The sequence below is a fragment of the Drosophila guanche genome, unplaced genomic scaffold, assembly GCF_900245975.1.
Source record: "Drosophila guanche unplaced genomic scaffold, DGUA_6, whole genome shotgun sequence".
NCBI lineage: Eukaryota > Metazoa > Arthropoda > Insecta > Diptera > Drosophilidae > Drosophila > Drosophila guanche.
The window spans coordinates 2,091,374-2,108,943 of NW_022995750.1; the positions used below are offsets into that span (position 1 = coordinate 2,091,374).

A 17,570-nucleotide genomic window follows, 5' to 3' on the forward strand; every position below is an offset into this window, starting at 1 on the left:
AAAAGGAGAACTCGTTCTTGTGTTGTATGCAACTTTGTTTGTGTAGAATTTATGTATTTTGAATCAGATCTTAGCTAAAGTATAATTTATAATAGAAATAGTTCTCGTATATAGGATATAAGGATAGAGATAAGTGGATGAGGGTGGGTTGGGGAATAGCCTAAACATTTCGTGCCTTGAGCACCTGCTTCTGGGGCGGACTGGGCACGTTCTCCTTGCCGGGGAAGAGCACTGTCTTCTTGGGAGTGCCCGCCGCAGAGCGTGGGGTGCGTGGTGTGCGTGGGGTGCGCGGACTGTGCGGCGTGGCAACCTTGGGCGTGCGCTGTGGGCGTGGCGAGGACTTGCAGGAGAGCAGCTCGCTGATCTCGTTGCTGCTGTCCTGGCGCACACACTTCTCCGAGGAGTTGAGCAGCCACGAGGTGATCTTGTCGCACTCCGCACGCAGCTCCGAGTCGATGAGCAGATCCTCGATCTTCTCCAGATCGGTGGTGTTCGGCTTGTTGGCCTTGCTGGGTGTCGTGTGCATGGATACGGATGCCGGCTGCTTGGACTTGAGGGCAATATTCTCGAGCTTCAACTGCTCGCATTCCTCGCGCACCTTCACCAGCATCTGCTCCTTGTTGTCGAGCTCCAGCTGGGCAAACTGCAGCACGGTGGCGAACTCGTCCAGAGCCTTCTTCATGTCCACCATGTAGGCCTCGCGGGTCTCGTCTTTGCGCTGCAGCTCGTAGTAGTGGGCCATCTGAGCGTCGCCGTCGATACGCTCCTGGAACGAGTTAGCAATCTTATTGAATTTGGCCAGGGTCTCCGCCTCGCCGGCAAGCAGCTCATGGAGCATCGACTCCTTCAACGATACCTCGCTCTGCAGCGTCTGCGAAGAGGAGCGCAGCGCATTCAACGCCTCCTGCGATTCGGTCAATTGCTGGCGCAGCTGCTCCGCATCGGCTTGCAGTCCCAGGTAGCTCTGCTCGAGGGCGCCCTTGGCCAGCTGCACGGACTCCAGCTCCGCCTTGAATTGCTCCACATCGGCGTCGGACTTCTTCAAGCGCTCCATCAAGATGTTCACCGTGGACCGGGTGTTGGTGAGCGTCAGCTGATAGTTGTACTTCTCGGTGATGGTCTTGGCCATGTCCTGCTTTAGCTGCACCAACTGCTGCTGCAGTGCGTCGCTCAGCTGGATGTAGTAGTCGATGCCGTTGCGCAGCTGCTCCTCGCACTTTTGCAGCTTCTCGTCGCGCTGCCGCAGCATGTCGTTGGTGGTCTCCAGCAGCACCATCACATCCTGCTTCTCCAGCTCGATCTTGATGAGCTCGTTCTCGGCCAGCTTCTGGCGCTTGTCCAACTCCGCCCTCCAGTAGCTCTTCTCGCGCTCCACGGCGTTCTCCATGTCGTTCTCCACCTGCTGCTGCACCTTGGCCACCGCCTGCTGTTGCTCGGTTTGGCGTGCCTGCTCGCGGCACAGCTGCCGAATGGTGTCGCAGTGGGCATCGATCTCGCAGTTCTTGTCCAGCAGCTCGTCCTGCAGTGAGCGGATCAGCGTGCACTTGTTGGCCAGATCGTTCTTGAGAGTGTTGCGCTCCACGCGTAGACACTCCTGCTCGGCGTGGCTGCTCTTGGCCTCCTGGGCATACGACAAGGCATCCTGCTCGATCTGCTCCTTCAGCAGTGTCACATCGGCCAACAGCGAGGCATTGTTCTTCTGAAGATTCTCAATCAACTCGATGTTAAGTGCGGTCTTCTGCTGCTCCTCGCTGCAGCGCTCCTTGGCCAGGGCCACATCCGCCTGCAGGGCACTCAGCTGGACATTCAATTGACTCTGCTCGGCCATCTGCTGCTCGCTGGACAGCTGCAGCTGCTCGTTGGCCAGCCGAAGGGCCTCGCTCTCGGCGATCAAAGTGTCCACATGACGCTCGTGTTCCTCTCGTTGCTGGTGCAAGGTCAGCTCCATGGCAGACAGGCGATCCATCAGCTGGGAGTGCTCCAGGGACAGCTGCTCGTTGCGCTCCTTGTACGAGTGATTCTCGCTGGACAAGGCCTCGATCAGCTGCTCCGTCTTGGCCACCGCCTGCTCGTGCTCCTCCCTCAGCTTCACCTCCGCCTCCTTCAGCTGCTCCACGTGACGCCGCAGCACATCCAGCTGGCTCAACTGACTCTCGATCAGCTCGTTCTTGTGACGAATCTCCTGCTGCAGTGCCTCCTTGCCCTTCAGACGATTGGCAGACTTGGCCTCCTTCACGGGCGTTGTGGTGGCCGAGTGCAGGGGCGTGGAGGCCGCTGTCGAAGCGCCGCTGGTAGACGGCTCCGTGTGGGTGGGCGCCGGACGGAAACGCAGACGCTGCGGCAACGATGGGGTCCTGAATAGACGCAGACCCTTGGACTTTTTGTCCTCCTTGGGTATGGCAAATTCCTTGGCCTCCTTCGAGCTGGAGGCAAAGCGCACGGCATCCTTGAAGAACTTTTCGATTTGCTCCTTGCGCTCGGGCTGCACGGGTGCCGGGTTGGCGGCAACTGTAGCAGCGGCAGCGGCTGCAGCAGCAGCTGTTGTGGGCGTGGCACTACCCGTGGAACCGGCAGAGCTGTTGGAGGCAGCTGGCGAGGCACACAGCGCCACATCCACGTCATTGAAACGCTTCAACTTGGCCTTGGAGAAGGACATTCTGGCTGCTGCAGTTCTTGTCTGTCTTTTGTTTGAAGCTTAAACTTTGTTTTTGTTGGCTTTGCTGGTTCTTTGGATTTGCGCGAGTTTCTTTTACGGTTTAACGTCTCATAAATAACTTTCGTTTAACTTTTAGCAATAACAAAAACTTCAATAATAAAACGTAAACACAACTTTAACTTTTTATTTATGTTTCTTTCTTGTATCTCTTTTGGGTTAACTGTTTAACAAATCTGTCCGTTTTAATTTTGTACTATTTATCTGTGTTCTGTAATTCGTGGTCTGTGGTCTCTACACTACTACAATAATATCCCGTAATTTCCCGTTGCTACCCGTTGCTCTCTTCTGTACCTACGCGTTCCGCTGTCAAAACCTAACTAAATTCTCTGTCGCTGCGCCAGCGCACAGGCAGACGCCAAAACGAACGGTGCAATGCAGAGGGAAAGAAACGCGCAGTGGAGAGGAAGAGAAGTGTACAGAGGTATTGCGGGCTATATGGCCACTACACAAAAGGCGCAGAACAACCCTCGCGATCGGAACGGGCAAAGTGATCCTTCATTGTTGTTGTTGTTGTTGTAGTTACTGCTGCTCGTATTTGTCGTTGTGTCTCACCTTTGCGGGTTGTTATGCCTATACCCTAAGCCAGGTGGGGTATTTCTGTATTTCTCAAGAACTTTGGTGGGTTGCGGAAATAACAGTTGGTGTATGCTTATTCTGTGAACACAATTATCGCACTCCATTTGATTGATACTTAAAGTACCAATAATATTCAGTACTGGTTTAACAGAACCAATTTATATCTTAAATATGGTAGATGAATGTCTTGAAGAATGGAAGACTAACAATTTCCGGGTACTAATGTAACAGAAAATCAAAAATCATTGGATAGAAGTATGAGACTGATCATAAAACAAGTCTTTCTTTAGTCTGTTTTCATTGAGAGATTATATAATAGTCAAGATTACGAATACAAACAGCTAAAATATATCCACAACTTTTTGCACTCTTCTTTAAGCAATTCTAGAGCACAATTTGTAGAGCATTTCGTATTCGTTGCTGTTCTCCCCATTGATTTATTACGCTCTGCTTATTTTGGTGGTGGTTCGTGCCACAATTCCTTATCCTTAGACGCCGCAGTCGTTGTCCTTATCTATGTGTTTGTCAAGACGTCGGCATCGTGTTTGTGAACTATAGAAAATGGTACGAGTAGTTTTTACTTTTAGCGCGCGCAAATGTTGCAATTGTAGTCCAAAGACAAGGCGAGGAGGGTTCACAGGGGCTACGGGTGGGGGTAAATACATAAGGCAGCGGCAGAGATAGCAGATAGAGAGGAGAGTTCAGGGTTCCGCATTCCCTTACTCTTGCTCCAGCAGTAGTGTTTATATATAGGAAATGTGTCTGCCGCTGTCTGACACTCACATCCGTCCGTCCTTCTCTCAAATGTGACTGATCCTGGTATATCGCTTGATAGCTTGGAAAAATGTCCGTTAGCTCCAATCGCGAGAACGCGAGAACTCCAGCTGGCAGCCAGCATAAATTTGTTAATTTGATACGAAATCCGAAGCCCGCATAATTAGAAAGGAAAATGTGTAAATGTGACGAGGGAAATGGGCGGGTCCTTCGCTCCTGCGCATTGAATTTAATTGAATTGAATTGCGTGGAAAATGCATCAGGCAGAGAAAGAGCTTCTAAGGCAAATTGACTTGGCTTGATCACGCGAGGGAGTTAAGCAATCGAGTCGATCCATACCCCACATGGGTATATGACATCCTGCTGATCCTGTGGTAGCCGGGCAGCGTGTCTCCTTCCATTTTCTCGGCAGCTACAGGCATAATGTCACAACTGGCAACTGCTCAGCTGGTTGCTACTCAATTGCTTGACAATGGTAAGGTTGGGAATATTCTAGCAACTGAAAGGTGCTAATTCTAGGGTTCCAAATCAAGGAAGCGTAGAGTTCTGGGTGGGTCAGACACACACAGCTGTGCAGCAGACAGCAGAAAGATAAAAGACATAAGGAAGTAAGGAGTCCTAAGGGGATTTGGATAGACTTTGCTAATGCAGAACTGTTTTTTGGGGGAGATCTTTGGCTAGACTCCGAATTAATTTGAAATTAGAGTTCTAGAACTTCAGACTTCTATCTCTAGACTCTTTTTGTCAAAGGCTGAAACACAAAACAGTGCGATCCTCAAACAAAAGACCCAAAAGTAATATAAATGATGTTCTGGGCTAATGATGATTTTCCCTTTATGGCAACACCTTCTTGAACATCATTTTCCCATGCCTGCTCGTGCATAACCGCCAAAACGTAACGCGATCTAATGATGGGCACCACCATGGGATCCATTCAATTATTTTTTCCACACAATAACCTTTGACTGAACCAATGTCAACACAAAGTGAAAGAAACACAGGCATGGACACCGTTCTGAAAGGGTTCTTCCTCGTGGCACCCTCATGGGATACAAAAGGAACTGAGTCATCGACCTACGGCGCAGACACTCCCGACGCGTAGATGCCAATGCGTAAAAAGAACCGGGCGGCTGTTCAGGTTTTATGACCAGAAAAACGAGTTGAAGGAAGGACATGGGGCATATATGTATTTACTCTTTGCACAAAAGCCAATTAAATGTAGTGTGATAGATTCTCTTCTTACTCACCGTTGAAACAGCAAATTCTTGGCAAAGACATAGAGCTCAATGTCCAGGCCATTGAGCTTCTCGATGCGACGCTTCTGATCCGCTCGCAGATTGGACACAGCTGTCGCTGAAATGGTGGTATTATGCTGCTCAAAGGGTATGGCAAAGCGCAGGTTAAAGGTCTCCTCAAATATATATTGGGACATCTAAGAGACAAGAACAAGATTCAATAACAAATTCAGTTTAGTTTTGTATTTAGCGGTGCAACCTTTTGATATTCAGTCAGTCCAAAGTAGGCCATGGCAGCCAAATTTCGCTTGGCGCTGGCCAACATCACCCGATCCCGCTCGTGGGCGGGCATCGAGGATTTGTTGTAGCAGCCGACCAGTGCAAGATCCGCCAGCATGCGGGTCTGCCGATTGGCCGCCAGATTCGACTCGCAGCCGGCAAACTGATCGAGATCCACGTCCAGCCAGTCCTTGCCCTTGTAGCAGGCGGGCAGCTCATTGGCGGAGGCCTGTCGCCCCAGGCACCAGTGCCGCGAACCCTTCCAGGTGGCACCACGCCGCACATGGCGGTACTCGGACATGTAGCGGGAGATGGGCTCGCGGAGCAGCGATATGTAAAAGTACCGACGCTTGGCCGTCTCGCCCTCGTTCTTGTCCAGCTCCACGTCCACGCAGCTGGTCAGCTCGGTCCAGTCGGCATGGAGGCCGCACTTCCAGCCCGTGGAGTAGCGCGAGAAGAGCCAGTTCTCGTTCCGATGCGGACGGAAGCAATAGCAGCGTTTTCTCTGTCGCTGACACTCGCAGGGCCGCTGCGAGGAATCGGAAAAAAACGTTAATGGAGGGGATCACTGATGGGGGGAATTTCAAGCTCACCTTCAGGTCCAAGTCCCTGACCAAATGGCGGCCAAAAGAGGTGCCGCCCGTTTTCTGTATGTGCAGAAAGACCATCACATCGTGACCATCCATATCAAACTGGAAATCATCGTTGAGCACATCCTCGTAGCTCAGTCCGGCATTGGCGATGATGTTCTGCGGTGCAGATGCCTTCGAGGCCATTGCCGTGATGCCGCCACCCATGGCCACATTATTGTTGCTGTTCGCATTGTTGTTGTTGTTGTTGCTGGAAATGCTATTGGCCTGATGGAGTGGGAGCTCATTATAGGCAAGTATATCCGAAGACTGAAGTATCACGGCGCGTTTGGATAGGGCGCATACCTGCGGTTACCGAAGAGCGAGGGAGAGAGAAAGCGAAGAGCAAACATTAAAGTGGGATTGTAGGCAGTGGTTAGTCGACTCTTGTTATACCCTGTAATGAAACCCTTCATACACTGAAATATACGCTTCAATCAATCAGTTGTACCCTTTCCCATTCACTTGTACATTGATCTAAAGGGCATCATAATGATCCCTGAGTGGTGTGAATGTAATTTCATTTTTCATTTTCGCTGTCGCCGTTGAGACTTAAATTCAATTTATTGGCTGCAAAATTACACAAAAGGGCGGTGTCCACGTCCGAGTAAGTGCCTCTGCCAGAGTATTTATTTTCAGCATTAATTAAATGCCCATCGGGATTAAATGGGCATTTTTGCATACGAAACAGGTGGGGGTACGCCTCCAGGCACTGGGAAACTTCCCCGCCCCTCGGCAGCATCTCACCGTCTGGCTGCTGCTGGTGGTGCTGCTGCTGATGTGTTTCTCACCGTGTCTCACTTTATTTGCACCAACGGAATGTGCACTTTTATTTATGGCACGTACTCCACGCTTATTAATATCGAGAACAAGCTTTTATCCCCTTTTTCATTGCACTCACAACAATTAAGTTGAAGAATTTCAATATTTACTGGCCATAAATATGAGGAATACACGTGTGTGTGTGGGTGGGGCGGTGGAGTAAGGAATTCCATGTGGATTAAGTAGTTATGGAGATGCCAGAGGTTATGAGTGGATCAACATATGAGAAAGTTAATTATATCGTGGCATACTTTTCGGCTGGCCAGTCAGTTTTTGGTAGAGGTAGTTTGGTGGTAAAACTCCAACTAGATAGGCATATTCCACTGCGCGGCTGATCGGAATTGATCGGAAAACGTTCTTGATATTTAAAGTAAGAGACTCTATCGTCCTTTCATATGCGGATAACATCCTTCAACACTTTACCTCTTTGGCAGTGTCTTAACGAAACCTTTTTAGGAACTAGACACTGGTGAAGCTCATGCTCATGATTTTTAAGTTAAAAGTCAGCTGAATTCATGGATTAATAATTGAAAGGTTAGGCAATGGTTAGTTCTGACATCCTCTGTGTATGGTAAACAGTCATAAACTCATTGGCAAACAAATAAAAAATGAAAATAATTGTATAGAGAGCTTTGGATTGGGCTGTAGCAAAAATATTCCCTTAAGATGAACCACTATGATTTATCTGAGGGGAAAGGCAACAACAAATGGCAGATACAGAGACTAGAAAAGCTAGAAGCAGAAAAGCTGCTAGGCAATCCATACTGACATCTGGTCTTTGTTCATTAAGAACCTCAAGTTTCTGGCATCGCCTGCAGCTGTCATCATTTTCTGATGGCGTAGAAATATTCAAAAATGCCTATGCTTTCACCACTCATAACTTTCTAATTAGAATAAGTTTCCCCAGGCCATGGGCCTTCGCTGCTGCCAATATTCTCTTGTTGTTGTTATCATTATTTAGGAATTTTCCTGACAACCAAGCTTCAATAAAAAGATAAAACAAGACCTCAGCTGTCCGCAAGTCAAGACACACCCACACACACACAGATGGAGGCCGCCACCATCCTACTATAGTTGTGTTCTCCGAGCAATCAAACTAGACAAAAGTTTCTCGATTAAAATGAGCAACTTTGTGAGAATTTTCTCATATCTGACAATTTGCGCTGCTTAGCAGAAGACCAAATGAGCAAAACACGCAACAAGAGGAGCCGAGCAGCAGCAGCAGCAGCAGCAGCAGGAGGAGCAGAGGAACAAAACTCAGAGGCAGAAACTCAGCTCATTAAACAATTGGCAGGCGGGCGGAATGGTTGTTGGCCATAAGAAATTAAGGACACCAGGGGGGTTGCCATGCCTTGTGCCTCATGCCCCGATGCATCCCAGCCCCAAGCCCAACCCCAGCCCTACTCTTATCTTTAAGTCTTTTCTGACTCAACTTGTTTGTGTGCGTGTGCCTCTGTCGGAGTGTGTGTGTGGGGGGTGTGCAGGAATGCGTGTAAGCTTGTTTCCATAAAAGTTGGCCATTTTAATGGCCAGAAAAACGGGAGAGATGAAAAAATGCTACACTTAGGCAAAAGAGCGGACAAGTTTTTGACATATTTTGGCAGCCTTGGAAGTTTTTTAGATCCTCAACTAAGTTTTCAAATTACTGAAAGGATATTTTACCCCCTGGGTTATCTATTCCCCACTGCGGGAGTATATACTTTATCCTTTTCGGACAGTGTAAACCCCCAAAGAGGTATACTGGTCCAAAGGGAGAGCCCTGCAAGCGCAAAAGTTTTGAATTTATTGTGGCCAAACGGCCAAGAGAGAGAGAGAGAGCGAGAGGGAGACCGAAGCCACAACAGCGAACCAATTCGATTATCAGCAGAGAAAACTGCAAGAAAAATTCTACGCTGGCACTCCCGTATCGGCGGCAGCTGTGGAGTCCTTGTCCCGAAGCTCTTTACCTTAATCCCCTTAGTGGGCCCTTGGGGGGAGCAGAGGCCAAGGACAACTTCGATTTATTTGCTTTTGATATATAAATTGTTGTCAAGTTGTTTAGTGTTCTGTTCTTAAGTCAGTTAGTGGCACTTTAAGTGCTGTAAATGGGGCTTTAAAATGCACACTACAGCAGAAGACTTTTCTTTTTTTTGTTTTTATTTTTCCAATTGAGTTTTTCCGCAACACAAAGAACCAGCGAGAGAGAGAGAGAGAGAGAGAGAGATGTCGCCGTGGAGGGAATAATGAGGCAGACAATAAATTAAAACATAATACATTTATATGGTGCACGTAAACACGCATTAAATACAATTTGGTGTGTATGTGGCAAAAAGAATATGAGACGAAAATCTACCACTAATGGGTAATTTAATTTTATTTTCGGTGCTTCAGCGCGCGGCACTGCAACTAAAATGAAACGGCGGCGAGCATGAGCATCCCCAAATGGCGACCAGATGGGCAGCAACAATTACAATAAAAATAATAACAATTTGCTGTACATGTGTGTGTCTGTGTGTGAGAGAACACTTTGCCGGCAATTTAATTGCTTTTCATGCTGCAGTCCCTTGGAAAAACTCATGGAAAATGGTCATCGTGCTGGCCATTGTTGGGTAATAATATAATAATAATAATCATTATTTTGTGCTATATTCGTTAGAAATTTATGTGCATATAAACACACGGGACACATGTACGCACACATTCTACAGCTTCCACCGGAAGTATTAAAATTTGATTTTGCTAAAGCGGAAATGCAAAAATGTGTTGCATACTTTTTGGGGGCACGAATTATGCCCCATTCAGCAGGGAATGGAATCGCCATTTGATGGAAATTCATAAAATATGCAAATAATTGATGGACCTGCACACAAATATTCACTGAATTAAACATAACAAAAAGGGGAGCGAGCGAGATAGAGAGAGAGCAATCATCGAATGGAATCTGTGAATATAAAATTTAATGGAAAAATTAACTAATTTAGTGGAATAAACGGATATTGTCCATTGAGTCAATGTGAATTTCATTGACTGCTGGATTATGCTTAAAATAATTGTCTTCCCTAATGGACAGTGTAGTGAGTAAAATAGAGCTGTCCCAGAGTGCTTTTAACACCCCAAACAACTCCTGGGGCAGAACACCACACAAACTGTCTAGACTTTAACATTTTTATGCCTGCCAATTACTCCTCCTCCTCGCATACATACAAATATAACCACAAAGAACTCATTTAACTGAAACGTAAACAAAACACTTGGCGGCAGAGAGTACCTGCCAATAAAAACCCTGAGAGAGCGAACAGGGAAAATAAAAACCATTCATAAACCCAAACTGCAAGCATACAAAATGACAAATGTTACGAGAATAAACCAAAAGTAAAACAGCCGCAAGCCAGAGTGACTAAATTAATATTTATGCGGTCTGGAAGCACAGATTTAAGATTGTATGCTTTATGAACTCTCCAACCCAGCAAAGACACAGAAGGCAGCTCCAAAGGCAGCCCACGGAGAACTCACTGAGCTATACACAGATTGGGGTCAGGGCACAGACTTGAGAGACAATGTCGTAAATTTCGAGTACAGCGAAAATCAACAATAAAACTTTCGTTTGCAAAAAAAAAAAAAGAAACCAAACATGGAATTCCCCAGAGACAATTTCGTGGTGCGTCATAAAATGAAAATGAAATGGAACCAAGTGAAATGTAGAGCGGAGTGTACACAGTTTGGTTGTGACATCCAAAACGAAAGAGCACTCAGCTACTCCAATTTCATTTATTGCTTATTAAGGACATAGAAATTTTCAATTAATTTGTTAGCCTAGTAACACAGCTCGTGGCCCATGTCATCGTCAATGCATACTACAGGGGAAAGCCACATTAAATGAACGTACAATGGAAATTCGATTTGCAATCTGCACTTACAGTTTTTATTCTTCAACTCGCCATATTCCACGCCCTGCTGCTGCATCTGCGCCCAATAGCTGGGGACAAACGAGCTCCAAATGCAAATAAAAATCAAGAGAAACGAAAAGAGTGGACACTGAAAGATGGCTGACATGGTGAATGCTTCGTTGGCAAATGGTTTGCAGCCATCGTAAATGTAAAAATAAATTCACAATTTCACGGTATGGGATTAGAGGCCAAGATGCGTTCGAGATGAGAGTCGTGTTTGATCCAACGAAAGGTGTGACAATCGTAAATGGAAACACAACGATTTGTGGTATCATTCCGCACATATCCCGACTTGCAGCCGCAGCCCAGGCGGCACACTTTAATGTATTTACAGTGCGGATCAAGGTAGTTGGGCACTGTACAGCTGGGCTCATTGCAGAGCTTGCAGGTCCTCACCTCGTTCTCTTCGCAGGCTAAGGTATGCAATTCCTGGACATCAATGTGGTATCAGATTTAATAACAGGCTTACGTACGTCCAATCTGGGTCGCAACAAAGCTGCCTCCCACCGGCAGGATCAGCGGCAGGAACAGAAGCTGGCACAGCCTTAGAGTTAGTTGCCGAACAAACATGACGGAATGCGTCTGCCGAGCAAAACTTTCGCCTAAGACTTGCAACTTTTTGAGCAAATCGAATCGTTTCGTTGCGTCTGTTGATTTGAATTGTATATGTAAGAGCTAAGAACCAAGTGTGGAGAGTTTAAATGGCAAATATTTAAGCTGTCTGGCGTATTTGTGCCAACTTTTAATAGTATAAAGTTATTTGAATTCAATTACAAATTTCATCCTGTAGAAACGAAAAGGTATCTATGGCAACGGGTGTTCATTTAATGAATTATTGTATATTCAAGGCTATTCTTGGCCACAGAAAGCTAATACCAATGAATGGTATAAGGTCTCACTGCACTTTGAGAACAAGCTTGGCAGAACCTTGGCAAGTCTCTTCTAGTTTAATTTACGAGTAAATTCAATAATAAAGCTACATATTCCCAAAGAACTCTATTGACATAACCATTCCACGCTTTCCCAATTTTTAAAGCTCAATATTTTTGCTAGATTCAATCATTAAAACTGAAACGTTCAATTTATGGCTTCTTTTTATGATTTATAAAGAAACTGTGGACTAACTTTAGGTGTGACAATCGTTAATGGAAACACAACGATTTGTGGTATCATTCCGCACATATCCCGACTTGCAGCCGCAGACCAGGCGGCACACTCTAATGTATTCACAGTGCGGATCAATGTAGTTGGGCACTGTACAGCTGGGCTCATGGCAGGACTTGCAGGTCCTCACCTCGTTCTCTTCGCAGGCTAAGGTATGCAATTCCTGGACATCAATTTGGTATCAGATTTAATAACAGGCTTACGTACGTCCAATATGAGGCGCAATAAAGCTGCCTCCCAGCGGCAGGCTCAGCGGCAGGATCAGCGGCAGGAACAGAAGCTGGCACAGCCTTAGAGTTAGTTGCCGAACAAACATGACGGAATGCGTGAATGTGTCTGCCGAGCAAAACTTTCGCCTAAGACTTGCAACTTTTTGAGCAAATCGAATCGTTTCGTTGCGTCTGGGGCAATTAGTCAAGCATCATGCAGGGGATGCAACCAACTCGTACATACAAGTTTATGTTGATTTGAATTGTATATGTAAGCGCTAAGAACCAAGTGTGGAGAGTTTAAATGGCAACTATTTAAGCTGTCTGGCGTATTTGTGCCAACTTTTAATAGTATAAAGATACCACATTCTCGATATCCCTGATAGATAAATTTAACAAACTAAAAATATGTTATATATAATAGCAGGGCTCATTGGAAAACTGCTATTTCTGTTAATTGAATATTAATTATACAATTTACTTATTGTTTAAAAACAGATTGTAAATATAAAGAGAGAGAAAAAAAAAAAAAAAAAAAAAAAAAAAAAAAAAAAAAAAAAAAAAAAAAAAAAAAAAAAAAAAAAAAAAAAAAAAAAAATGTATTAAAAATTACAAATTTCATTCTGTAGAAACGAAAAGGTATCTATGGCAACGGGTGTTCATTTAATAAATTATTGTATATTCAAGGCTATTCTTGGCCACAGAAAGCTAATACCAATGAATGGTATAAGGTCTCACTGCACTTTGAGCACATAGAACTTTGGCAAGTCTCTTCTAGTTTAATTTGCGAGTAAATTCAATAATAAAGCTACATATTCCCAAAGAACTCTATTGACATAACCATTCCACGCTTTCCCAATTTTTAAAGCTCAATATTTTTGCTAGATTCAATCATTAAAACTGAAACGTTCAACTATCAAAAACTTTTGAATTTATGGCTTCTTTTTATGATTTATAAAGAAACTGTGGACCAACTTTACGTTAAGTTCAACATAAAACCCGCAGCTAGCCAGCCATGATCACGTACTTGACTGTCGGCCACAATTTTCATCAAAATCATAAAATTGTATTTAATATTACGGCACCTTTTGAAGTAGCTCTTTTCCGGCTGCATTTGAGGTAGCGCAAAAATACAATCGAGAAACCAACATTCAACTGCATCTAATGGTTTCGCAGGGCGAGCCTGTCATCGGGGGCAGTTATAAAAGTTAAGGGGCATCCGCTTTTGATGATGGCCCACACAGAACCTGCCTGTGGCCGGCGATTCTAATGGTCAACTGGTCGAAAAGCACACACAAACATACACACAGAAAAACCAAAAAAAGACAGCCAGACAGGATGCGCAGATAAAGAACGGGAAAAAGGGGGCTGGCTATTCAAAATGCCATTTCGGTGGACAGGAGGTACACCACAGGACATGGACAAAGAACCCTCAAGCCTATGCCTGGCTATGACTCTGGTTCTGGTAAAAGCGGAAATAAACAAAATTACCCAACACTGGCGAACACACGCACACACTGGTACGTACAGGTGATAAATGAGGCTAGAGCTCTGCATTTGATTATCGCTTTAAACAAATATGTAGCCGAAAATGCCAGACCCAACTCGTTGCGAAATTTACAATGAAAATTGTGTGCCTTCTGATATTGTCGGCATGCTAGAGTGTCCGTGTTTGTATGTGTGCATGTGCTATTGGCAGGCAGTGTGAATACATATTTCATTGGCTGCGCATTTTGCTGCTCGTTACCTGAAGGATTTTCCACTCGAAGAAGCTCCACTGAATCATAGAAACACTCGTACATTTCAATTACTGGTTTTTAGCCCGTGGAGATACTCTGCCCTGCCTGGCTGTTACCCTTTTTTGCATCTCATCTCATAAACAGGCTGTCAACTCCATTGCCAAATCCGTTTCACAGGCAATTCGCTTAAAAGCGAACAAGAAAAGCCTCCAACCCCAAGGCCCCATCGTCCATCTTTTTTTTGAAGAGCAAAAACCATTGAAAATTTGCATAAACAAACCATTTTCTGTTCCAACCAGTGACCCCTTTTTGATGGAGCGTTTGGAGGCGCCTCTTCGCCTAGTTGAACGATTGAGAGGCAGCTAATATTTCTGACCCTTTTTTGCTGTGTATGTGTGTGTGGAGGAACAATAATAGGGACATACGTGCATAAGAGCAGCAACAGCAGGACACAGATTGTCCTGGTGGGGCCACATGGAGTGAAAGAGCATATTTAGTTTGGCCTTTTGTTGCGTGCTGGGAAGAACCATAGAGAGAGATGATGGAGGAGCAATGCGAGGAGTGCCTGAGAGCGGAGTTGGGTTTCGCTCTAAAGAAGTCAGCCAGAAGACGAATGAAATGAAATATGGGCCAGGGCTGCGACTGTACGATTGGCCATCAACTGAACGAGATCCCAATTGAGAGGGTCTTCGGTTGCGAGCTCTTAATCGCTTTGGGACTCACACGCCGACCTCACTCTGCCCCTCGGGACTTGTCTCTGATTGAACTCTGAAAAGAAGATGGATTTGTCTCTCTCCCATTCTCTCTCTCTCTCTCTCTCTCTCTGTCTCTTTTATGACGGTCTGCCAGCAGTAATTTCCTTATACCACTGATATTCTCGCAATTCCTTGGGGACTGGTTGGACCTCTGATGAAATGTGTTGGCTGGGCGTTGAAATGTTTTGTCATTTCATTTATCAAATTGTCAACTTGCCTGGTGGTGTTTTGGGTTGGGGTCAAGCGAGTTTTTTGAACTGTTGCCATTTTGGCGACCTGTCACGCCTAACTATTTGTGATTTCAAGCATTAAATCATTCGACACTTGCTTATGTTTTTCAATGGATTTTCTATTAGAGACAAGGTGGGAGAGAGGGAGTTCTTCCATCGCACCCCAAGGACCAACAAGAGATATGGTCTTGTCAAATATTATTTGCTTTTCTTTCATACATACCCTAACAGAAGGCATTGGTACTTGTTATAGATGCTTGAAAATCATAATAATTATTTATATAAGGAGAATGGGGAATTTTGGGAATTAAATTGTAGAATGTAAATATGTTTTTGCTCTATAGAAATCCAAACACAAAGGCAAAGCTTGCGATTTTTAGTTCCTAGTTTAAGTCGTATTCCTGCAAAGTGTATCTAAAGTATCGCTGAGAAAAACTACACTTTCCTTTCGTTCTTGTTTCGGTTTAAACTTTTTTTCTGTCCAAGTCAGTTTTTGCCTGAGAGCTTGAGAGCCCGAAAACGTTGAAAGCTAATCTATCTTAAGTGGCTGTAAAGCATTCAGGGCAGCTCGGGGATGAGCTCTGTCGTGGCTCTCCTCTAATGAAATGTAGCATAATATTTTCATTCTGGCCAGAACTCTCAAGTGTCCTGCCTGTCTTCGTGTGTGTGTGTGTGTGTGTGTGTGTGTGATAAGCGTGTAAATCCCTAAAAATAGCCAAAGACAAGGCACAAATCCCACATGCATATACGCCAAAAAGGAGCGCTAGCTGTAGCTGTGGCTCTAAGCTCCTAGACTCTGTGTTGGTGTTGGCGTTGGCCAATGGCCATAAATTCGAGTAAAATGTATTTTGACATTTAGCACGCAAAGCGTGTGGCAAAAACTAACTAAGCGTGTTGGTGGTATGTGCCACAGTTATACATAAAGCTATATATATATGTGTATAATATACAAAGGTCATTCCAATGATGATGAGGAAGGACATCAGAGGACTGTGACTGTGACTGTGACTGGGCTCTGACTAGGATTTCACATGAAGTGTTAACATGCGATAACAGCGGCAGCAAATAAAACACAATGAAGCGCAACTGATGAGGATGCGGTGAATGGTTCATGGTTAGGGAGGATGGGTGGATGGTTCCTGGTGAATGTGTTGGGTTCCCTTTCCCATACCCTGCTGCTGCCTAATGCGAAAGAAAATACCCCAAATCCAAACCGAAACTGAAACTGAAACAGAAACAGAAACCCCAAATACGAAATGAGTCTTGGACTCGTCTCTGCGTTGGCTTCATCTTTTTTTTCGATAACGAGTTTTTGCCTTTTGGAAGTAAATGAACCGAAACGAATGATAACAAATAATTCAATGTCTCATATTTTTGTGGCTTTTCATTTTGATGTTTGTTGGTCTGTTGCCATTTTGCCTTATGAATTTCACAGGCAAATTGTGCTAAAATCATTGGGAGAATATTTGTCAGTCCATTTTGAGCACCGAAAGTAGTTTATTCTGCAATAAACTGGTTTCGAATTAAAATCTCTAAAAACCAAAATACAATATTTCCATTATTGAACATCAAAAGTCTTGACTTAAATCCTTGCCTTCTGCCTTTGGCTTTAAAGATTTTCCATATTTTTTCTTCACTTTTTCACCCGTTTTGGTGTTTTCCCCCCACTGAAAATGCTTGACTCTTGGTCTGCGGCAACAATTTTTAATTACTATTTTTTGTTCTTGCTGCATAAAAATGGCGACTTTATTTTCGCAACAAAAAAACGATCGTAATACGAGAAAAAAAAACACAAGAAATTCGTGCGCTCTTTTTCAAGCTCCTAACCAGTAAACATTTTTTCACGCTCATAAACTCTTGGGAAAATTGTTTGGGTTTCCTCGTAGTGTGTGTGTGGGTGAGGGGGGTGTGACATAATGGGAAAACCAAAAGAGGGTAAGGGAATGGATGGTAGCACCCTGAAACACAGTGGACGGAGGCGAGTCCAGCGTCAGGGTTCTGTGGCTGCTCTGGTCGCACTGTCACAGTCATAAAAATGTGCAAAGTATTTTGTATGGACGCACACACACACACACACACACATACAATACACACACACACCCACACTGTGAAAGCTAATAATAAGCGAAGGCCTCTGCCTGGAAATGGTTTTAATGCATAGGGCAGGCGGCCAGGCTGACGGTAAAAAAAAAAAAAGAGAGGAAGCTCACGGAAACAATTTTCTTGTTAAGTGGACTTTTGGACTTTACATTTTACTTGCTGTTCTTCTGGTGGGTGTTGGTGGTGGTTGTTGCTGTTCCTGCTGCTGTTCCTACTGCTGCTGAGGTTGCTAATGCGGCGGGTTGCAGCGGGTGTTGTGTGTTGGGAGGGGCTGGGGCAAATGTTTCATATTTGCTTTTATTGTACTCAAGTTGGCGCGTAAATTTAAATGAAACGCCATTTTTTTGAGCACTTAGCACGGTTTGGTGGCAGGGCAGCTAAAAGTTTGCCATTTTTTATACCATGCTGAGGTCAGG

At 44.9% G+C, this 17,570-nt stretch overlaps 5 protein-coding genes across 7 annotated transcripts in view; all 5 read right to left on the bottom strand.

The window, feature by feature from the left end:
• The window catches only part of LOC117586198 (solute carrier family 22 member 13), an 18,299-nt gene extending 11,319 nt beyond the window's left edge, over positions 1–6,980 (bottom strand). Inside the window, exon 1 of the mRNA XM_034276130.1 lies at positions 6,964–6,980. The gene's annotated coding sequence lies outside the window, so the exon portion shown is untranslated. The remainder of the gene's footprint in view (positions 1–6,963) is intronic.
• The window catches only part of LOC117586205 (heparan-sulfate 6-O-sulfotransferase 2), a 97,321-nt gene that overhangs the window by 2,740 nt on the left and 77,011 nt on the right, over positions 1–17,570 (bottom strand). Inside the window, exons 3-5 of one of the 2 annotated variants that reach the window (XM_034276143.1) lie at positions 6,174–6,437; positions 5,561–6,109; positions 5,314–5,498 (exon numbers count right to left, since the gene is read on the bottom strand). In XM_034276143.1, the coding sequence (XP_034132034.1) occupies positions 5,314–5,498; positions 5,561–6,109; positions 6,174–6,437 (998 nt within the window). Of the gene's footprint in view, positions 1–5,313; positions 5,499–5,560; positions 6,110–6,173; positions 6,516–17,570 lie in introns of both variants that reach the window. The other variant, XM_034276142.1, reaches the window with a different exon arrangement.
• On the bottom strand, positions 34–3,043 carry LOC117586196 (golgin subfamily A member 4). 2 transcript variants are annotated; one of them, XM_034276126.1, is made up of 2 exons: positions 857–3,043; positions 34–766 (listed from the first exon to the last, which is right to left on the bottom strand). In XM_034276126.1, exons 1-2 carry the CDS (start codon positions 2,654–2,656, stop codon positions 161–163), a joined length of 2,406 nt encoding a protein of 801 aa, XP_034132017.1. In that variant the 5' UTR covers positions 2,657–3,043; the 3' UTR covers positions 34–160. The 2 variants fall into 2 exon arrangements, with proteins under 2 accessions (XP_034132017.1, XP_034132015.1); XM_034276124.1 differs by having other exon boundaries at positions 34–3,043.
• On the bottom strand, positions 10,760–11,548 carry LOC117586212 (venom serine protease inhibitor). The gene is made up of 3 exons (XM_034276151.1): positions 11,431–11,548; positions 10,928–11,370; positions 10,760–10,864 (listed from the first exon to the last, which is right to left on the bottom strand). Exons 1-2 carry the CDS (start codon positions 11,525–11,527, stop codon positions 11,126–11,128), a joined length of 342 nt encoding a protein of 113 aa, XP_034132042.1. The 5' UTR covers positions 11,528–11,548; the 3' UTR covers positions 10,760–10,864; positions 10,928–11,125.
• On the bottom strand, positions 12,034–12,473 carry LOC117586214. The gene is made up of 2 exons (XM_034276153.1): positions 12,329–12,473; positions 12,034–12,268 (listed from the first exon to the last, which is right to left on the bottom strand). Exons 1-2 carry the CDS (start codon positions 12,435–12,437, stop codon positions 12,084–12,086), a joined length of 294 nt encoding a protein of 97 aa, XP_034132044.1. The 5' UTR covers positions 12,438–12,473; the 3' UTR covers positions 12,034–12,083.

Coding starts and splice junctions, on each gene's coding strand:
- LOC117586196 (XM_034276124.1), bottom strand. CDS start 2,656: ATGTCCTTCTCCAAGGCCAAGTTGAAGCGTTTCAATGACGTGGATGTG.
- LOC117586212 (XM_034276151.1), bottom strand. CDS start 11,527: ATGTTTGTTCGGCAACTAACTCTAAGGCTGTGCCAGCTTCTGTTCCTG. Junction 11,371..11,430: donor TGTTGCGACCCAGATTGGAC/GTACGTAAGCCT, acceptor TGCATACCTTAG/CCTGCGAAGAGAACGAGGTG.
- LOC117586214 (XM_034276153.1), bottom strand. CDS start 12,437: ATGTTTGTTCGGCAACTAACTCTAAGGCTGTGCCAGCTTCTGTTCCTG. Junction 12,269..12,328: donor TATTGCGCCTCATATTGGAC/GTACGTAAGCCT, acceptor TGCATACCTTAG/CCTGCGAAGAGAACGAGGTG.